The following is an 18,504-nucleotide window of genomic DNA, read 5'->3' as shown; positions in this document are numbered from 1 at the left end:
CTCAATCTTTAACCAGCCAATTGATTATAAATTTTATGCATTACTTTTTACACAATATTTTTCTAGCATTTAAAATTATTACTTAAAGTATTTTTTTGCAAAATCAATTTTTTTGTTTATTTTGATGGGATTACTTTTTAACAAAATTTTTTGAGGCAGGAAAGGAAACTAAGACATTAAAAGCGAGTAAATTAAATGATTTGGCAAACTAGAGAATCAGAAAAGTTCTCTTGTCCAAGATGACATCTTTGTCCTGAATTTGAAGTTGATAATATTTTTTATTTTGGATGCTATTTGTTTAAAAGTTCCTAGAATTGATTTATAAATCTCTTTCTTAGCTGGATTCATTAGAAAAAGAAGCAAACAAAATACAAGGTGATCATCCTGAGGTAATAAAATGTTTAATTATTTTTTTTAATTTTTGTGCTGTAGTTTAAAAAATTTATCAAATTATTTGTTTTCCTCAGTTCATTTTAAGTTGTTTAATTAGGTAATTAAATGCTAATTTTATTTTTTAGACATTTATTGGAGAAGTTAAAATTTTAATTTTAACTGAAAGCAATAAGATTTCAACCAGCTTATTTTTCTTTATTGTTCTATTATTAAAAGTGGAAAAATTTGCAGTTTTAAAATTTATTTTTAGTATTAATGTCTACCATAATTTAGTATAATTAACTATCATTCTAATTAATGCATGTAGTTTAAGATTTAATTAAAGAAATTTTAAATTTTATTTAGCAAAAAAAAAAAGGTTTTGCATTATTCTTATTTTTTTTTTGTCTTTAGTGGAATGCATACATTTTTTAAAAATTTAGTTGAAATTGTATAAGAACAACTGTTGTGTGATCAATTAACACTTTATAAATAAGTTAGATATAAAACAATTTTAACTTTTTGGATTAAAAAACATACTTGATGATTAACAGTTAAATATTTTGTTTGCATTGCAAATCTAATTTTTTAAAGCATAATTTTTCATTTTACAGGAAGCTGAAGCCATCCGAGAAAAAATCACACAAATTAAGACCGTTTGGGCAGACTTAACTCAACTGGTAAGCTCATATTTATATTATAAACTTTCCAACTTTTTCAAATTTAAAATACCAAAATATTGGCTAACCCGTTTGTCTCAAAACAGCTTAAAGATCGTGATTCTAAACTTGAAGAAGCTGGTGACCTCCATCGCTTTTTGCGAGATCTTGATCACTTCCAAGCTTGGCTTACCAAGACTCAGACTGATGTTGCCTCTGAAGATATTCCAACTAGCTTATCTGAAGCTGAGCGACTTCTTAGTCAACATCAACAGATTAGGGATGAGATTGACAATTACACTAAAGATTACGACGAAATGATGGAATATGGAGAGAGAGTCACTCAAGACCAGACTGATCCTCAATACATGTTTTTGAGAGAGGTATACAGTATTTTTTTGTATTTTTTTTCAATTGAATTTATTTTATCAATGGAATTCATCCTTGCTTTTACTCATTTTTGCTTTTCGGCATTAAACCAGCCTTTTTCTGTTTATTTATTTTTTTTATTATTAACTTGGAGTAATTATAGTATTCACTACTTTGAAAATGTGTTATAATTTACAGTTGTTCTAGTTTTTAGTTTAATCAGTTCAAGCTCCTTCGATGCGTTTATTTAGATAATTCATTTCTGAATTTCATAAAATTGTTTTTCATTCTTTAATAAAAGTTAATCTTCTTTAACCTCACAATTACTTTTAAATTTAAAGTTAATTACATAATTAAATCCATTAATTATTTATTTTTTAAGATTAATTATTATACTTTTATTTTAATATTGTTTATAAGGTTAATGTCAAAAACAAAGAATAAAAACAGAAAATGTATGATTATCTTTATACCAATTTTTTCCACAGAGACTAAAGTCATTGCAAGATGGATGGACAGAACTTCACCAGATGTGGGAGAATAGACAGCAACTATTGTCTCAGAGTTTGAACTTACAAATGTTTATGCGTGATGCTAAACAAGCTGAGGTCATACTTAATCAACAAGAACACTACTTATCTAAAGATGAAGTACCAGTATGTATCTCCTGTTTAAGTTTCTCTTTGTTTTATTACCTATTTATCGAGCAGGATTAGTTTATTTATTTTTGCCAGGCATAATTTTTATGATTACATAAATTTTTTTTATGATTACTTTTTTTGTTAAATTATGACCTTCACATTTTTACTAAGAAATAACTTCCAAATTTTGCACATTGCTGTAAAACAATTTAAACCAAAATGTGTCTTGTTATATCATATTTTATTGTAGAAACAAAAGTTAAAAAATTAGAATTCAATTTCTAAACTGCCACAGTTTCATTTGTTTGAAGAAGAAAAAAAATTCTATTTTTGAATTGAATAAATTTTTTTTTATCAGGATGTATTTTTTGTTTATAAAATACTTTATGATTTTGAATACTTTTTACTGTTAGTAAATTTTGCAAATTTTAAAAGCCTATTTTCAAATGATTGTTTAAGTAAATATGATTTGATTGTTCATCTATGATTTGGGCTTAACAACAATTTATTTTAAATTTAATTAGTAAATCAGTTTTTCTTAATGCACAATTTGCGTTATTATTGAAATATGATTGTAAGATTTGTTTCAAATTATTATGCCTTAAATAACATAAATTTTTTTAAAAAAATTTCAGACTAATCTTGAACAAGCTGAAGATTTAATTAAAAGACATGAAACTTATTTGGCTACTATGGAAGCTAATGATGAAAAAATTAACGCAGTTGTTATGTTTGCTCAACGTCTGTGTGATGAGGGTAACTTTGAAGCTGATAAAGTGCACAAGAAAGCTGAAAATATTACTGAAAGGTAAATAACTATTTTCAGTTAAAAGAAAAATTTGAATTTTAAAATTATTTAAACTTTAAGCCCTGACAAAAATGTATAAAAGATTTTCCTTTGCTTCTTTTTCTTTGGGTAGGCTGATTTAACTTGTGATTTTTATCCTGAATTAAATTTTGAATACCATAACAGTATTGTTATTTTTTTAAAGCTTTGTTAAGTGTAAATCTATTTTTGCTCATTATTTATTTCTTAAATTTCTAAGCTAAAATATGCATAAGTTTCTCTTCTATATCCTTTCTTGAGTTTACACTTCATGCTTTTATGCAAAAAGCATTATGGATTTTATCTTTACACATGAATTGAAATATTAATTTTTTAAGAACATAAAATTATTTTGCTCTATTTTACACCTTTTAATTTTTATTCTCATTTGGCTTTTTATCAAATTTCCCCAGACTATGAGCTTTGTCAATTGAAATTACATTTTAATATGACATTAAATATATATTAGAATCTAGCTTTCAATTTCTTATTATTAACTGTGTTTTTAAATCCAATTCGCACTGTAATATTTCGTAGAGAAGGAACTATTATACAGTTTCATTTTAATTATAAAAATACATTGAATCTATGAGAATTTTGTTACTAATTTTTACTAAACATTTTAATTATATAGACGAAATGCCAATCATGCACAGGCTGCTGAGATGATGGAAAAACTTAAGGACCAATTAATGTTACACCACTTCCTTCAAGACTGCGAAGAGGTCAGAAAATTAACCTTGAAACTATATCTTGTTTTTTTTTTGTTGTTTTTTTTAAAGTATTTCAGTTTATAAAGTCACAATAACTATTACAATCATAATTTTTTTCAACTGTTTAGTCTGAAATTATAAAGCTCAGTGCTTTAAAGAAGTTTTTTAGAATTTGATTAGTTGCTTACTATCTATTTTTTTTATAGTTGAATGAATGGATTCAGGAGAAATCTATAATTGCTCAAGATGAAACTTATCGAAGTGCTAAAACAATTCACAGTAAATGGATGCGGCATCAAGCTTTTGCCGCTGAAGTTGCTTCCAATAAAAATAGATTGTATCAAGTAGAGCAGGTAAACATTAAAACTACTTTAATATATATTTTACTACTTTTACATTTATATTTTACCACTTTTACTTATACATTTATACGTAATTGACTCTTTCATTATGACAAACTGCTTGTTGAAATGATGCCACTAAACAGTGCACCGTGCACACTTCGTGTCATTAAGCTGATGTTCAGAGTTTCTTATTTAAGTGTTACATAACAATATATATCAGGGGTATGATTTTTCCGTTAATTCACGGAATTCCGCTAATCTGAAGACTGTTGATTTGCAGATTTTCCCGGATCAACATTTTATATTCAGACAAAGTTTTCTCGGAATTCTGCTAGTCTTAAATTCAAATTGTGTTACTTTCGCAAAATCGCGTAAACGAGACATTATTTATAGATTTTTACACAGAATTGTTATAGAAAAACGCAATTCGAGAGAACACAAGATAGAAAAAAAATTTCCCTAATAGCTTTGGCTAGATTAAGGCATGAACTACTAAGGAAAATACAAAAGCATAAAATTGTTAGTTTAAAAAGTAATTCTGAAATGGAAAACATTTAAAAGATCGTTCTTAATATAAATTGTTTCTTTCCATTTTTTTAAAATTATGGTTTAATGAGTAGCAATTTTGTTGTAAATTCTGAGTTGTTGCAAAAGAATAATTTAAACAATAAATTTTTAATATGATATTACAACAAGGAAATTTTGAATCTGGCATTTCAGTAATTACTTTTCAACACGCTCAATACTATTCTGCGTGTACGAGCACCAGCTAAATACGAAGCTTGTACACACATCAAGTGAATGCCAGCTAAATCCGAGGCTCTCACACACAATTTCACATGGATGCCGGCTAAATACTGAGCTCATTCACATGGCAGTGATTGGATGCTGGCTAAATATGGTGCTACAAATTAAAGACTTAATGAAATTTGGGGTATTAAAGCTTATACTGTCCTGACTATTTATGATGGGGAAGTTTTTGTTTTCATTAAGGATTTGATTTGTATTTTCACTCTTTCTGAAGGGTCTATTGAATCAGTTATATTCAGTTTTCATACTTAAAGGTTAATATTTACAATTATTGTTTCAATTGTAAACCTTAAAGAGTTTAATCTATTTTTAATGATTTTATTTATTATTTTTTTAAGTTGTAAATTTGATTTATATTTTTTGGGCATTCGAACTAATACTGATAATTTTTTTTAATTATAGAAATTTCAGCTAATTTGAGTTTCAAAAATGGTTAAGCAATTAAATCTTTAATTGCCCATTTTTAATTTCTTCCAGGCTGGAAAAGATTTAGTTACCGAAAAGCCAGAGTTAACACCTTTGGTTGAACCTCAACTTGGTGAAATTGCCCGACAGTTTGATGACCTTGAGAACACAACAACTGAAAAGGGCGAAAAACTGTTTGATGCTAATAGGCAAGTGCTTTATGAACAGACTTGTGATGATATTGATGGCTGGATAAGTGAACTAGAAAACCAAGTATTGTCTGCTGAGCCTGGTCAAGAAGCTATCAGTTTGACTGGCGTCAATCTTATTCTACAGAAACAACAGGTATTTCTTTGTTTGTTAAAATTAAAAATAGAACACCAATGTTGAGTTTGCTTAATAGATTTTACCAATTTTGCTTTTCATTATTTAAATCCACACTTCCTTTTGTAGATGATTGAAACTCAAATGGCCGTGAAAGCACAACAAGTAACAGAACTCAAGAGTCAAGCGGAATATCTGAAGAAAATGGATCCTGCAAAGGAAGATGAGATTGTTGTCAAGAAATCTTATGTTGAAGATAGGTAAGATATTTAAAGCAATCTTAAAAATCATTTGATGAAAATGGGTATTTTGAAGATAGATTTTTTGTCCTCAAACTGCATAGTTCAGTCTCTTTTGCAGCAAGATAATTTGTGGTTAAGTTATTCATAATTTTCCATTGCTCAATTTAAGTGATATTGAAAATTCCTAAAAACAATTCGAGCCTTAATTTCGATAGGTTTGCAGTTGTTTCAATTTTTAAAATTTTTTTTAAAATAATTTTTTATTTTTTTTATTTTAATAATTTGAGATAAAACTAGTCTAATTCAAGTTAAAAGTATATTAAAAATGCTAATTGAGATCTAGTCGGTGTAAATAAATTTGTGTAGGGAGAAAGACTTTTATAAAATTCTTTTACCTTCTGCATAAGAAATTTAAACTGCTTAATTTGTCTGCAGAGAAAAGTCTAATATTATGTGCATCTTAAGCATTATTTTTTTAAAATCAGTTTTGAATGTAAAAGCCTTTTGTCCTCCTTTTTAAATCATATATTTTTTTATTATTATTATTAAAAATTGATTTAGTAAAATCTCTCCTTCTAAGTCACATTAATGTATAACAATCATTGTAGTTTTTTTTTTTAAAAAACAAATATTTCAAATTTTAAATATATTTACAAGTTAATATATGTAAGAAACTAAATCTACTAACATTTGTGTAATGCTTTTTTTAAAAAAAATTAGTAGGCTAAAGACAGTTTTCTTCTCATACTTTTAATAAATTTAATTATTTATTTATTTAACATTCAATGTTTATTTGTACCTACGTAAATCATTGTTTCATTTTATTTTCAAAAGCAGTCATTCGATTTTGAAGGCTGCATACACGTTAGTATCCTTACTTTTCCCATTGTGTTTATGCATACGGAATTTTTTTTCTATTTTTATTTATTTTACTTGTTTAGAAAGGCAGATTTAAATACAAAATTTTATATTTAAGAAAATAATAAATAAATATTTCAAATGAATAAATATATCAAAGACCAGTGTGAAATTTTACATGAGAATTCAGAGCGGGGATCCTCTAAATTTTTAAACTTAGTGGCTTACTTTTAAGAAACATAGTTTATAATGTAAACACGGTCTATAGTGACCCATTTAGATGGATAGAATTTTTTCAGCGACAAATTGCACTCTTTTTTATGGTTATTCTGAGCTATGAAAAAAAAAAAATGAAGCAAGCATGTTATTATTATAACCCCTGTTTCATAAGAGAATTAGGCATAACCATTAATAGAAAGTTAGAAGTTATTATGTTATTATTATGTTTCGAAGTTATTATGTTATTAGAAATTACAGTAGAGAACCGATTATCCGGAACGATCGGGACCATCGCGATTCCGGATAACTGATTTTTCCGGTTATCTGAATCGCTACAAAATGCCATTTTTTTTTAATGTTTATGAAACGAAACTAACAAATTATTTTGAAATAGTTTTAGAAATAATAAAAAATTATAAATAATAATACACTTAAGTTTAAATAAGGAAAGAAATTATGAAATAAAAATTATATACAGGCTTATGTATGTTATTAATGTTATTATTAACATTAATAACATATATAAGCTATTTGTGCTTATGTGAGATTCGTCTACAAACGGCTTTTGATCCATCCTCTAAATCAGTTCTTTCGTCAACTCGATACGCCGTACGCTCTAAATAACAAAATTGGCTCAAAATCTTGATTTTTTTTTTTTAGTGGAAGAAAGTTAATTTCCAGTTCCGAATTTCATTCCGGTTATCTGGTTTTCCGGTTTTCTGATTTCCTGATAAGAGGGTCTGCACTGTATTATGTTTCCACTTAGAGCAAATTAATTCTCTTCTAGATTTCAGCGACTGCAAGCTCCTTTGCTTGAAAGGAAAGCCTTGCTTCTTAAGAAGAAAGAAGCATATCAATTTAGAAGAGATATTGAAGATGAGAAATTATGGATATCTGAAAAGAAGCCTCTAACAGAATCTAGTGACTATGGAAATAGTCTCTTTAGTGTCCAAATGCTGAAAAAGAAAAATCAAGTATGCATTTTGTTTCAATATTGAAACATTTAATCTTGTTTTGTTTAAAATAATTATGCATTTTGTATTCATTCTTTTAAATTAGTCTTTGCGAACTGAAATTGAAAATCATGAGCCAAGAATTATGAACATCTGTGAAAATGGCAAAAAACTTATTAGTGAAGACCATGAAGATTCTGCAGAGTTCCAGCGATTGATTGACGACTTACTGCAACAATGGAATAATTTGAAGAAAGCTCTTGATAAGAGGGAAGATAAATTGTTAGAATCTGAAAAAGCACAACAGGTAAAAATAAAGTTTTGTGACTTGAAGGTTATTACATTTTTCCTAATTTATTGAAAATTATACTACGGTTTCTATTTTTTACTTTATAGTTTAGATATGTCATTATAAAATTAAACTAGTCTCCCCATTAATTTAAATAAGTAATATAAATTTAAGCATTAACACTAAATTTTTCTTTATCTTTTCTAAAATTTTTATAATAGGCTTGATTAGCTTGCAGTGCAAATAGTTTTCTCAAAATTATTTCCGCAATTTGTAATAAATTAATGTATCTATGTTATTGAAATTTTGCTCACTTCTCTTAGAATTGACTTGTAAATGTTTGAAGTGTATATGGTAACCACTGCAATTCTTTGTAATTATTTTGTTTAGATTTATTTGAATGCTTAAAATGGCATTAGTATTCCAATCTTAATTGTTTTTATTTGCTAGTTTCATGAATCATATTTCAGTATTTTGAGGATTATTTCTCCAGAGTAGTATGTTGATAGTCAAAGTATAAAAATTAATTTTTTCTATCTCTCCTTTTTTTTTTTTTTTTTTTTTTTAAACTTTGAATTGGTATATACAAATTTGAAACCTTAACTCATTTATTTTGCATACATATTAATGTTTCAAGTATTGTAATACATTTTTAACTAAAATTTACAACTCTTTTGATAACTAAAATTTTCAACTTACATGAATAATAGTTAATTTCTATTGAAGTCAAGTGCTTTGCTTCATTCAAACTGTTCAGCCTTTTTGAATGTGATAACAATGTTTTGCTTTTTATATACAGTATTACTTTGATGCCAGTGAAGCTGAGGCTTGGATGAGTGAGCAAGAACTGTACATGATGGTAGAAGATCGTGGCAAAGATGAAATCAGCACCCAGAATCTCAAGAAGAAGCATGAGAGTCTGGAGAACGCTGTGGAAGATTATGCTGAGACGGTTAGACAGTTGGGTGAGACTGCCAAACAGTTATCTTCAGAGGGTCATCCTGAAAGGTTAGATAAAATGTGTCATGAATCATGTGAATTGCAAATTAACTAAGCATACTGTTAATAATTTAACAACAATGCACATATTTTTTGCAGTGACCCGATCATAGTGCGACAGTCTCAAGTAGACAAGTTGTATGCTGGTTTGAAAGATCTTGCCTTAGAACGCAGAGCAAAATTGGATGAGGGTCTGAAACTATTTTCTCTAGAGAGAGAAGTTGACGATATAATGCAATGGATTTCAGAACGAGAATTAGTTGCTGGGTCTCATGAGCTAGGACAAGATTATGATCATGTTGTTGTGAGTGTATACTTTTATTTGAGTTGTAGTTTTTGATGTTTAGATTTTTTTCACTGTGTTTTTATTATGAGAATCACAAAGTAGTTTGCATTTATGCAGATATAATTCGCAACATTTTATAACAATGAATTTATTAATTTATATTTTATTCTATTTTATAAACAAAGAAAATTTGTGGTTGGTATAGCCTGGTTGGTAGGGTGTTGGGCATTCGAGGTTGTGAATTCGATCTCTGCCGGCTGAAGACTCCCTGCGTTGTATATGGTGACTAGTGCATGTTAAATCTTTCAATCAGTCACAAATTCAGGCAAGTTCCCATAACAAATCTATACGTCTTGGAGTACTGAATTGGAGGTTGATCGTTTTTTGGTTCAGGTCAAAGTTGCGATCTTTGGATGTTTGTGCGATGGCTTGTGACTGAAGTCGTATTCTTGGATAGTGCCACTGAAAAACAAGAAACGCATTCTTTGCCTTAAATTCTTGCTGGTAATGGCGAGTGACATTAGAAACAAAAAAATTTGTCAGTTTGTGGGGGGAAATTTTTTTTTTCTATGGAAGTCTTCTACATTGCTAATATTTTTCCATGGCTATACAATGGATAATGTGTGGTTAAAAAATTGAATATATATATATATATATATAATTTTAAATTTGAAAATATCATTGAAAAATTAAATAATAAAATAAGTGTTTATTAAATTAAGTCTTGCAGTTTGTCATAAGAATTTAAAAGACAAAGGGAGGGATATTATTTTTTTTTCGCATATAAAGATATTATTTTAAGATATTACTTTAGACAGCAATAAATATTGTTAAATTTATAATTTTTGAAAAAATTGCGATTGTTAAATATTATTTAATTTGTAATAATTCTAAAATAAGTTTAAATTAATAAGTTATCAAAATAATGAACTTTTTTCTGTTGATTTAATTATCACATAACTATTTTGAAAATGCTCTTGAGTTCTATGGTTTTGTCAGTTTGATTATTCTTTAAGTGGAATGCTGTTATCATTAAATTAAAATTTGTTATTTTACTTTATGAAAATTGCATTTTAATTCAACACTTTAAGTTTGAAAATTGTAAGCATAAATTTTTTTTTAAAGAAATGTTTCTAATTAAAAAAAAGACCTATTGGGTTACAATGAAGGTAAATAAGAATTTTGGATATCAGAAATATTTTATGTGTGGTAAATTACAAGAAATAAAAAATTTACATTTATTATTTTACTATATCAATATTGATGGGAAACTCAAATGAAGTGATATCTGTTTTATTTTAAAAGGTAAATGTTCGCTAATTTGAAGCATACTCTTTAAATTGTTAAAATAAAAAAATTTTTAAAAATTATTATTTTTTTAGATTTAACTGTTACCATTAGTCAAGCGATTACCTGATTATTGGTGTTGTATAAAATCTGCTAAAAATGGCTTTTTTTTTATTCACCTTTTAAATATGTTGGAAAAATATTGAAAAGGTGTAGAATTTTGTAATATTTTGTCTGCAGTTTTTATTCATTATTCGAAATTATTCTTAGATTATTTATTTAATCAGAATCTACTTAGTCTCTGTTTAAAATATTTAATTTAAATGAGATCTGCTAAAATTAATTTAATTTTTTAATATTTTTTTATAGATGTTACAAGAACGGTTCAAAGAATTCGCTAGGGACACTGAAGTCATTGGAACGGAGAGAGTAGCGGAGGTAAATGAAAGTGCTGATCAGCTAATAGCATCTGGTCACTCAGATAGCGCAACAATAGCCGAATGGAAGGACAATTTGAATGAAGCTTGGGCAGACTTGCTTGAACTAATCGATACAAGGACACAGATGTTGGCTGCATCATGGAAGCTTCACAGATTCTTCCATGACTGCAAAGATCTTCTAGGAAGAATTTTAGTAAGTTAAAACTTTTATGTACAACCTACTTACAATTATGATAACATGGATTTTTTTTGCATGTTACCTTAGTTTTTATTTTTTGTAATACTTTTTGTGAATCATTATAGTTCATAATTTAGAAGTATTACAAAAAAGTCGTGATAAGTCTATATCTTATGATTGATTATAGTGTGAATTTTTTAAAATTAGTATTACATTTTCAAATTTTGATGTTTTTAAAGTTTTAATAATGATGGGAAGTGCTCAAATAACCATATAGTTGGTATTTTTGTTACTCATCATACAAAATGTTTAAAAAAATTGAAATCTTTAATTTGAGAACAGGTGCTGACAATTTTATATTTTTTTAAAAGTAGTTTATTAGTGTACCCTTCCCTGATTTTCTTTCTTTAATTTCGAGTGTTAATTTAGCTTTTATTTCTTTAGCTTAACTTTTTAAGCTAAGTATCATGTTGAATTACCAATTTTTATTTAATATGGTATGGTTTAACACATAAATTACTCATATTTTGAAATAATTAAAAACATTAATGCATAAGTAATAAATACCAGCATGCTGATCTTAGTCACATATAAATGTTCTGTAATATTTAAAAAAAAAAAATTCAAATAAACTAGTAGTTATTAAATCAACTATTTTAATATATTTAAAAATATGATAAAGATCTATTACAACTCTTGCATATTAACTTTAATGTAATAACATTATATAACGTTACATAAACATTAAATAAGCAATACTATAATTATTGAAACATTAAATAAGCAATACTGATTTATTTGTAATTGTAATTTTGATAAAAACCTACTTATTGCTTTTTAGACATATAACAGGAAAAATTATGAAAATGTCATAATACACAATATTACAAAGCAAGTTAACTAAGTTTTATAAAGCCGGTATAAATTGAAGCACATGTGTTTTAATAGTAAAGTTTAAAATAAAATGATACATTCATTATTCCCCCCCCCAAAAGAGCAATTAACAGGTTTTGTGTTTGGATCACTCAAATGTGATAAAAGTAGTATTCTTCAAACTTTGCTCTTTTTTGTGAGTGCTTACAATCTCTTCGAGCTTTTATATCAACCAAAGTTTTCATGTAACAATACTCTTTATTTCAGGAGAAACAAAATTCCATGTCAGATGAACTTGGCAAAGATGGAGTTAGTGTGTCCAGCCTACAAAGGAAACATGCCAATTTTGAAAATGACCTACAGACACTTGGAGCAGCTGTAAGTATATATATATTATATAAGTATTTAGATTATTAAAATTTTAGATTATGTATTAAAATTAGTATTTAGATTATGTAAAAGCACTTAAAAATTGTCTGATACTTATTTTCTGCATACTTAAACTCTGTATCTTTCACTTGTAAAGGTTCAACAAATCCAAGAAGAATCAGAGAACTTGCAGAGTGCCTATGCTGGTGACAAAGCCAAAGAGATCACCAATCGTGAAGGTGAAGTTGTGGGTGCATGGCAGAAGCTTTTGGGCATGTGTGAAGGAAGAAAGTTGAAGCTTGCAGACACCAATGATCTCTTCAGGTTCCTCAACATGGTCAGAGACCTAATGCTGTGGATGGAAGATATTGTTCGACAAATGAACACATCTGAAAAACCAAGGTAATGAAAATAATTGTGTTTAGACACATACTATAGAGCAGGAATGTCGAACCAATGGCACACAACACACCATTCTGGACACGACGGCGATCACAAAGTTCACTATGAAGCGTATTAACAATTAAAATAAATTCACAGAAAACAAACAAAATAAATAAACAATTATTAACAAAAAAATTAACAATTAATGCCAAAAAAAACAATTTATGACCATAAAAACCAAGCTAGCAATAAATAATAAATAGTCGGCAAAAAAAATTTAGCAGTCCTGCTTAAACTAACATCTTACAACCTAATATAAGTTATTTGTCATCTAATATACAACAACAGAAGTCACACTGATGTTACTTTAAGTTGAATTACGCTGATAACTGACACATTGCAAAATGTTTTTTTTTTTTTTTTTCATAGTAAATAAAGAGTTTTGAGTTGATAGTATTTAGTATTATTATTTTCCCAATAATCACGAAGTCAAAATTATTTGACAGCACGTCTATGACCCCATTAAACAATTTTTTTAAAAAATGGCACGTTGGTGCATAAAGGTTCGCCACCCCTGCTATAGAGTTTTAAAATCATTACAATGCCTATTTTTTTGCTAGATTATTATTTAATTTGAGCCTATGTTTTAAAATTTTCGATTGCTTTAAAAAAGCAATTGACGAATTTTAAATTTGTAAAAGCTTCAACTTTGGTTTAATTACCCTCTATTTTTCAAGTGTTTATCATTTTCCAACTGTAGGGGAGATTAGGGTGACTTGATCCCCTTGACATTTTTTTTGCAATTTTAAATTTTTATTTTGAAAAAAAAAAAGTTTTTAGTCAAATGTGTTGAGTTGTTATTAAAGCTTCAACAATTTGCTATGCTGTAATATTTTATTTTACTTTTATAAAATCATTTTTAAATTAATAATTTATTTTTAAAAAAACATTGAAAAAAGGATCAAGTCTCCCTAATAACAGGGTGACTTGATCCCTTTCCAAGGGAGACTTAATTCTTGAAATATTGGTGCATTTAAATGTCAGAAATTGTTTTATATCAAATTTATTGTCACATGATTTGTAAATGAGAATAAAAGTCGGAAAAACTCATGAAGAAAAATCTACATTTAATGAAAATTGTTTTCTATATGGATGATAAGCAATTATTCTAATTAAGAAATATTTTCAAAGCAAGAAAAGTCAAACATAAATGTTAAAACTGTAGCAGTTCGAAGAGTTCCACCAAGCATAGTTGGTTTTGGTAATTTTTTCACAATATTTTCATTATCCACTACACTAATGTCAATCTTTTCAGGATAAATAAATTGATTTGAATTAAGTCCTCGTTTTCTTAAGAAGTTAACCTCAGATTCAGATGGTGAAATTTTCTTTTCAATTTTTCCTATAAAATGAGAGATCTTCTTCTTTCCTTGAAATTGAACAATAACAAAATCATTTACATCAAATGAAACAATTAATGGATCTTCATCGGTTTCATCTGACCATCCACTAAATGATTCCGATTCTGTCGAATCATGAATACTGTAACTCTCATAACTTTCGGAAGATTCAGAGTTTTCTTTTTTAGTAATCTTACTTGGTTTAAAACAAATTTTTCTTGATTTTGATTTTTTATTCTGCTGACGACCTTGTATTTCTTCTTCAATCTGTCTTTTAATTGGTGTACTTGTCAAAATTTTTGAATAGCCTTTTTTTCTTCCTCGCGATTGTCTCATACTATGAACCGAAACTTTAGGAAATGGTTGTATATCTTCTGGCGTTAATATATTTGGTTCACCTGTAGGTGTGTTACTGCTTGTTGGATTTTGTGGTTGATCTGTAACATAAGATGATAAAAATTCATCTTCTGAGAAAATATTTCTATTCAAAGGATATATGCCTGTGATTTTAAATCCATTTATTATGTTAGTTGGTGTCATGGCTTTAGGATAGGCAATTCCGATTAATTCAGATATTTGATAAATTGTTATCCTTTGAGCAGGATGATTAGTCATCCAGTCTTGAGCTGCTACATTAAAGTACCTTTTAAGTGGTCCATATACAGTACGATCTAGTGGCTGCAACTTGTGGGATGTATGTGGGGGTATAGTTAATAAAATTATTCCATTCTCTTTTGCATAGTTCAAACTCTCAATGCTTATATGACTGTCATGGTTGTCCATAATGATTAATACTTTGTTGTTTTGATTACATCTTAAATTTTTTACAAAGTGCTGCAAAAATCCTACAAAATTAACACTATTCATCCAGCCTGTTACATGTGGCACTCCTGTTGTTCCTGGTGGAGCACCTTGTGTCATTCGGTCTTGCCACTTAACTCTGGGAAATATCATATATGGTGGTATGTGATTCCCAGCTGCGTTTACAGCTGCACAAACTGTTACTAATTCTCCTCGTTCTCCTGAAGTAACAGTTCCAACTTGTTTTTCCCCTTTTATAGCTAATATTTTTGGAGGCTTGTGAACAGTTGTAAAACCAGTTTCATCAATATTCCACACACATTGTGGGTCCAGTTTTTCTTCTTCGTATATTTTTTGCAAATTTGAAAAAAATATATTAACATTATGTTTATTGAAACTAATTGCACGATTAAGACTAGTTGCCTCAGGTGTGCGAAGTGCTAATGTTTTATTACGATCCATAAAGCCTCGATACCAGTCGTATCCAGCACACTTTTCTGGTTTCCAGGATTCTGGAATTTTCTTATCAATATTTATGGCATATTGAAATGCTAATTTTCTCAACTGCATGGGAGTAAGTCCATGGTGTAATTTACTCGATGTTTTTACATATTCACACAAAAGGTCTTCTTCCCTATCAGAAAATATTTGGGAGTGTTTGTAGTTAGATTCGTAGGAAATGTCACATTCTTGAGCTTTCTGTTTATTTACATAACATTTTAAAGTCATCACATTTATATTATGTGCTTTTGCAGCACCTTTCAAAGTGGCTCCATCTAATACAGCATTTACTGCTGCCTGCAAATCTCCAGCATTGATATTTTTTCTGGGTTGAACACCCTCTTTACGAATATAAATACGTGGCATATCTGTAGAGAAAATATGAACATAAAAAGAATAAAATAATATCCCAAATTAAATTATATTACATTAAAAAACCTTTTAAATTTAACTTAATCATTGAAAAAGTATTTAAAACTATTTATACTATTTTACATTAATCCTGGGGACACATGATCCCTAGGATCAAGTCTCCCCATACTATGGGGATCAAGTGTCCCTTTATGCATATGTTTTCTAAAAATTATTCTTAAACCAAAAGTAAGCAAACTATTTTAGTTTTAAATAGCATCAACTAAGCAGTAAACTATGATAGTCTATTATATCAGTAAGATTATTATTTGAATTATATGTAACAAAAATTAAATGAATCAAACTACTTACTCAAAAGAAGATTTAATTTTAAGAAATCAAAAATTCCATCTTAACAATCAAAATAAAAAGGGCTGAATGAAATCTTGTTGCCAGATTTGTTGATAAAGAATAACTTTATGAGTGTTGCCAGTGTAAAAAATTTAATTACATATCAGTTTTGATTTAAGACCTGGGGATCAAGTCTCCCAAGGGATCAAGTCACCCTAATCTCCCCTACTTAGTTTCACAATTGTTCTATTATAAAATGTGATGGTTTTTTGCAATAATTGATATAAGTTTTTAAAGAAAGGAATATTTCATTCAACAAAGTTACTATGGAATCTGAAAATAGTGTTTAGTTTTCTAATCAAAAATCTAAATGAAATAAAATAATTTTTATTGTTATGAGATTTTTGTAGACTAAACAATTTGGTACATGCAAAATTGATGGCTGATATTCTTAATTTTTGTATATCCGTGATATGAAAATATTATTACATTGATATGAAGTTGTCCTCAACCTTTTATGAGATAGGCTTGAGAGAAAGTATTTATTAATGGGCGACTTAAATGAATCTTTTTGAAACTATATGTAATAAATCTTTTAATATAAAGCATATATAATCTTACATTTCCAATAAATATTTAAGTGGAAATAATTTGCAGTTAGTGCTTTTATTTATTATTTTAAAAATATCCTATTTGTGCAATTTAAGTCTATTTTGTTAACACAAATTCATATGCATAGCGAAATGATAATACTGAAAAGTATACATAGAACACATTAATGAAATCTAAATAATGCATTAATGTGAAGCTTAATACTTTAATGCAGTAGAATATTGTTGGCAAGTTTTTTAAGTTCTTTATTACTTTTTCTTTTCCAAAATTTTGACTAAAAAATTGTATTTTAAAAACTCATTCACTTTGTGTCCATTTCAGAGATGTATCAGGTGTTGAACTCTTAATGAACAATCACCAGAGTCTGAAGGCTGAAATAGATGCTAGAGAAGATAATATTTCAGCTTGTATCAACTTGGGAAAAGAACTTCTTTCCAGGAACCATTATGCATCTAATGAAGTTAGTCTATTTTATTAAAATTATTTTTAACACTTTGATAACATTTTTGATTTACTTAAAATTAATTTATTTTAGATCAAAGAAAGGCTCTTATCCTTGACAAATCAAAGGAGTTCAATGATGAATCGATGGGAAGAACGTTGGGAGCACTTGCAGCTAAGTAAGTGTTATGTGTAATATATATCGTAATACATATCGGTTTTTCTTTTAAAATCAAGCTGTTGTAAAAAAAAATTCCAAATATGGTTGTTACTAATATTTGTTTCGGTTTTAGTATTGGAGGTGTACCAGTTTGCTAGAGATGCTGCTGTTGCAGAAGCATGGTTAGTCGCACAAGAACCATATTTGCTCAGTCAGGAATTAGGAGTAAGTAAAATGTTTCCATGCTTTCATTATATTAGTATTTTGTTAAATAAAATATTTAATGTTTTTTTTTTTTGTTGAAATATAAAATATTTAGTGTTTATTAAAAACCTATTGTGATAAATTTTATATTGGTTTCTTTTTTAAAACTCTAAAATAATTTATTACAAACTATTCTAATAATTTTTCTTAATCATTCTTAAATTGAATTTTTATTTTGATATTTTTGTGAATCATGTTAAAGAACATTAAATACTTCTCATAAATAATATTAATAAAATATCTTTTTAATAATATTAAAACGAAATAAATAACTAATCCATAGTTGTAAGATCAATTTACAGAGTTTTTAATTCGAGTACATAAAGCAATTTTCATATAAAGTTAATGTTAGATTAAATGGCAGTAGTTAAATTACTGAAACGCTTTTGTTTTTTTTGTCTTAAACTTTTATGAATGATGAATAAATTTATGCTCTAGTGCAAAGTTTTATTGATTTATATTTAGTGTTTGTGTGTTGACAAATGCAAAAAAAAAAAAAAAAAAAACACACCTGGTTCTTGTTCCAGCGGTGTGCAGGCTTTCTAGTCTTAGGAGATATTTTGCAAATATGCATATGAACGCACCTTAATTCTCAGGCTAGTCATTTAAGAGTCTTGTGTATGTTCTTAAAATCAGCTGTTCTTGTGAAAACATGTTTTATTCTTTTCTCTGTTTAGTGTAGGGGTGCACAACCTGCGGCCCATCAACCCTCGATGTGTGGTCCGCGGCCGCAATCTGAACAAAACAAAAAAAAAATTTTAAGAAAAAAAATTTGAAACTGAG

General features: G+C 27.8%; 1 protein-coding gene across 7 annotated transcripts in view; it reads left to right on the top strand.

The window, feature by feature from the left end:
• Positions 1-18,504, top strand: part of beta-Spec (spectrin beta chain) — a 61,714-nt gene that overhangs the window by 29,644 nt on the left and 13,566 nt on the right. For all 7 annotated transcript variants that reach the window (XM_087150359.1, XM_087150358.1, XM_087150355.1 and 4 more), the window contains exons 21-39: positions 339-389; positions 987-1,052; positions 1,139-1,414; positions 1,889-2,056; positions 2,677-2,849; positions 3,502-3,592; positions 3,787-3,933; positions 5,212-5,484; positions 5,593-5,723; positions 7,570-7,756; positions 7,842-8,042; positions 8,824-9,032; positions 9,123-9,327; positions 10,966-11,229; positions 12,355-12,465; positions 12,614-12,858; positions 17,178-17,316; positions 17,392-17,476; positions 17,591-17,682. In XM_087150359.1, coding sequence (XP_087006485.1) covers positions 339-389; positions 987-1,052; positions 1,139-1,414; positions 1,889-2,056; positions 2,677-2,849; positions 3,502-3,592; positions 3,787-3,933; positions 5,212-5,484; positions 5,593-5,723; positions 7,570-7,756; positions 7,842-8,042; positions 8,824-9,032; positions 9,123-9,327; positions 10,966-11,229; positions 12,355-12,465; positions 12,614-12,858; positions 17,178-17,316; positions 17,392-17,476; positions 17,591-17,682 — 3,114 coding nt within the window. The remainder of the gene's footprint in view (positions 1-338; positions 390-986; positions 1,053-1,138; positions 1,415-1,888; positions 2,057-2,676; positions 2,850-3,501; positions 3,593-3,786; positions 3,934-5,211; positions 5,485-5,592; positions 5,724-7,569; positions 7,757-7,841; positions 8,043-8,823; positions 9,033-9,122; positions 9,328-10,965; positions 11,230-12,354; positions 12,466-12,613; positions 12,859-17,177; positions 17,317-17,391; positions 17,477-17,590; positions 17,683-18,504) is intronic.

This window comes from Parasteatoda tepidariorum, chromosome 8 (assembly GCF_982258835.1).
Source record: "Parasteatoda tepidariorum strain Cologne lab strain chromosome 8, Ptep-v5.0, whole genome shotgun sequence".
NCBI classification, from domain to species: domain Eukaryota; kingdom Metazoa; phylum Arthropoda; class Arachnida; order Araneae; family Theridiidae; genus Parasteatoda; species Parasteatoda tepidariorum.
The sequence above is the reverse complement of the archived record's forward strand: the minus strand, read 5'-3'. Positions and strand labels throughout refer to the sequence as shown.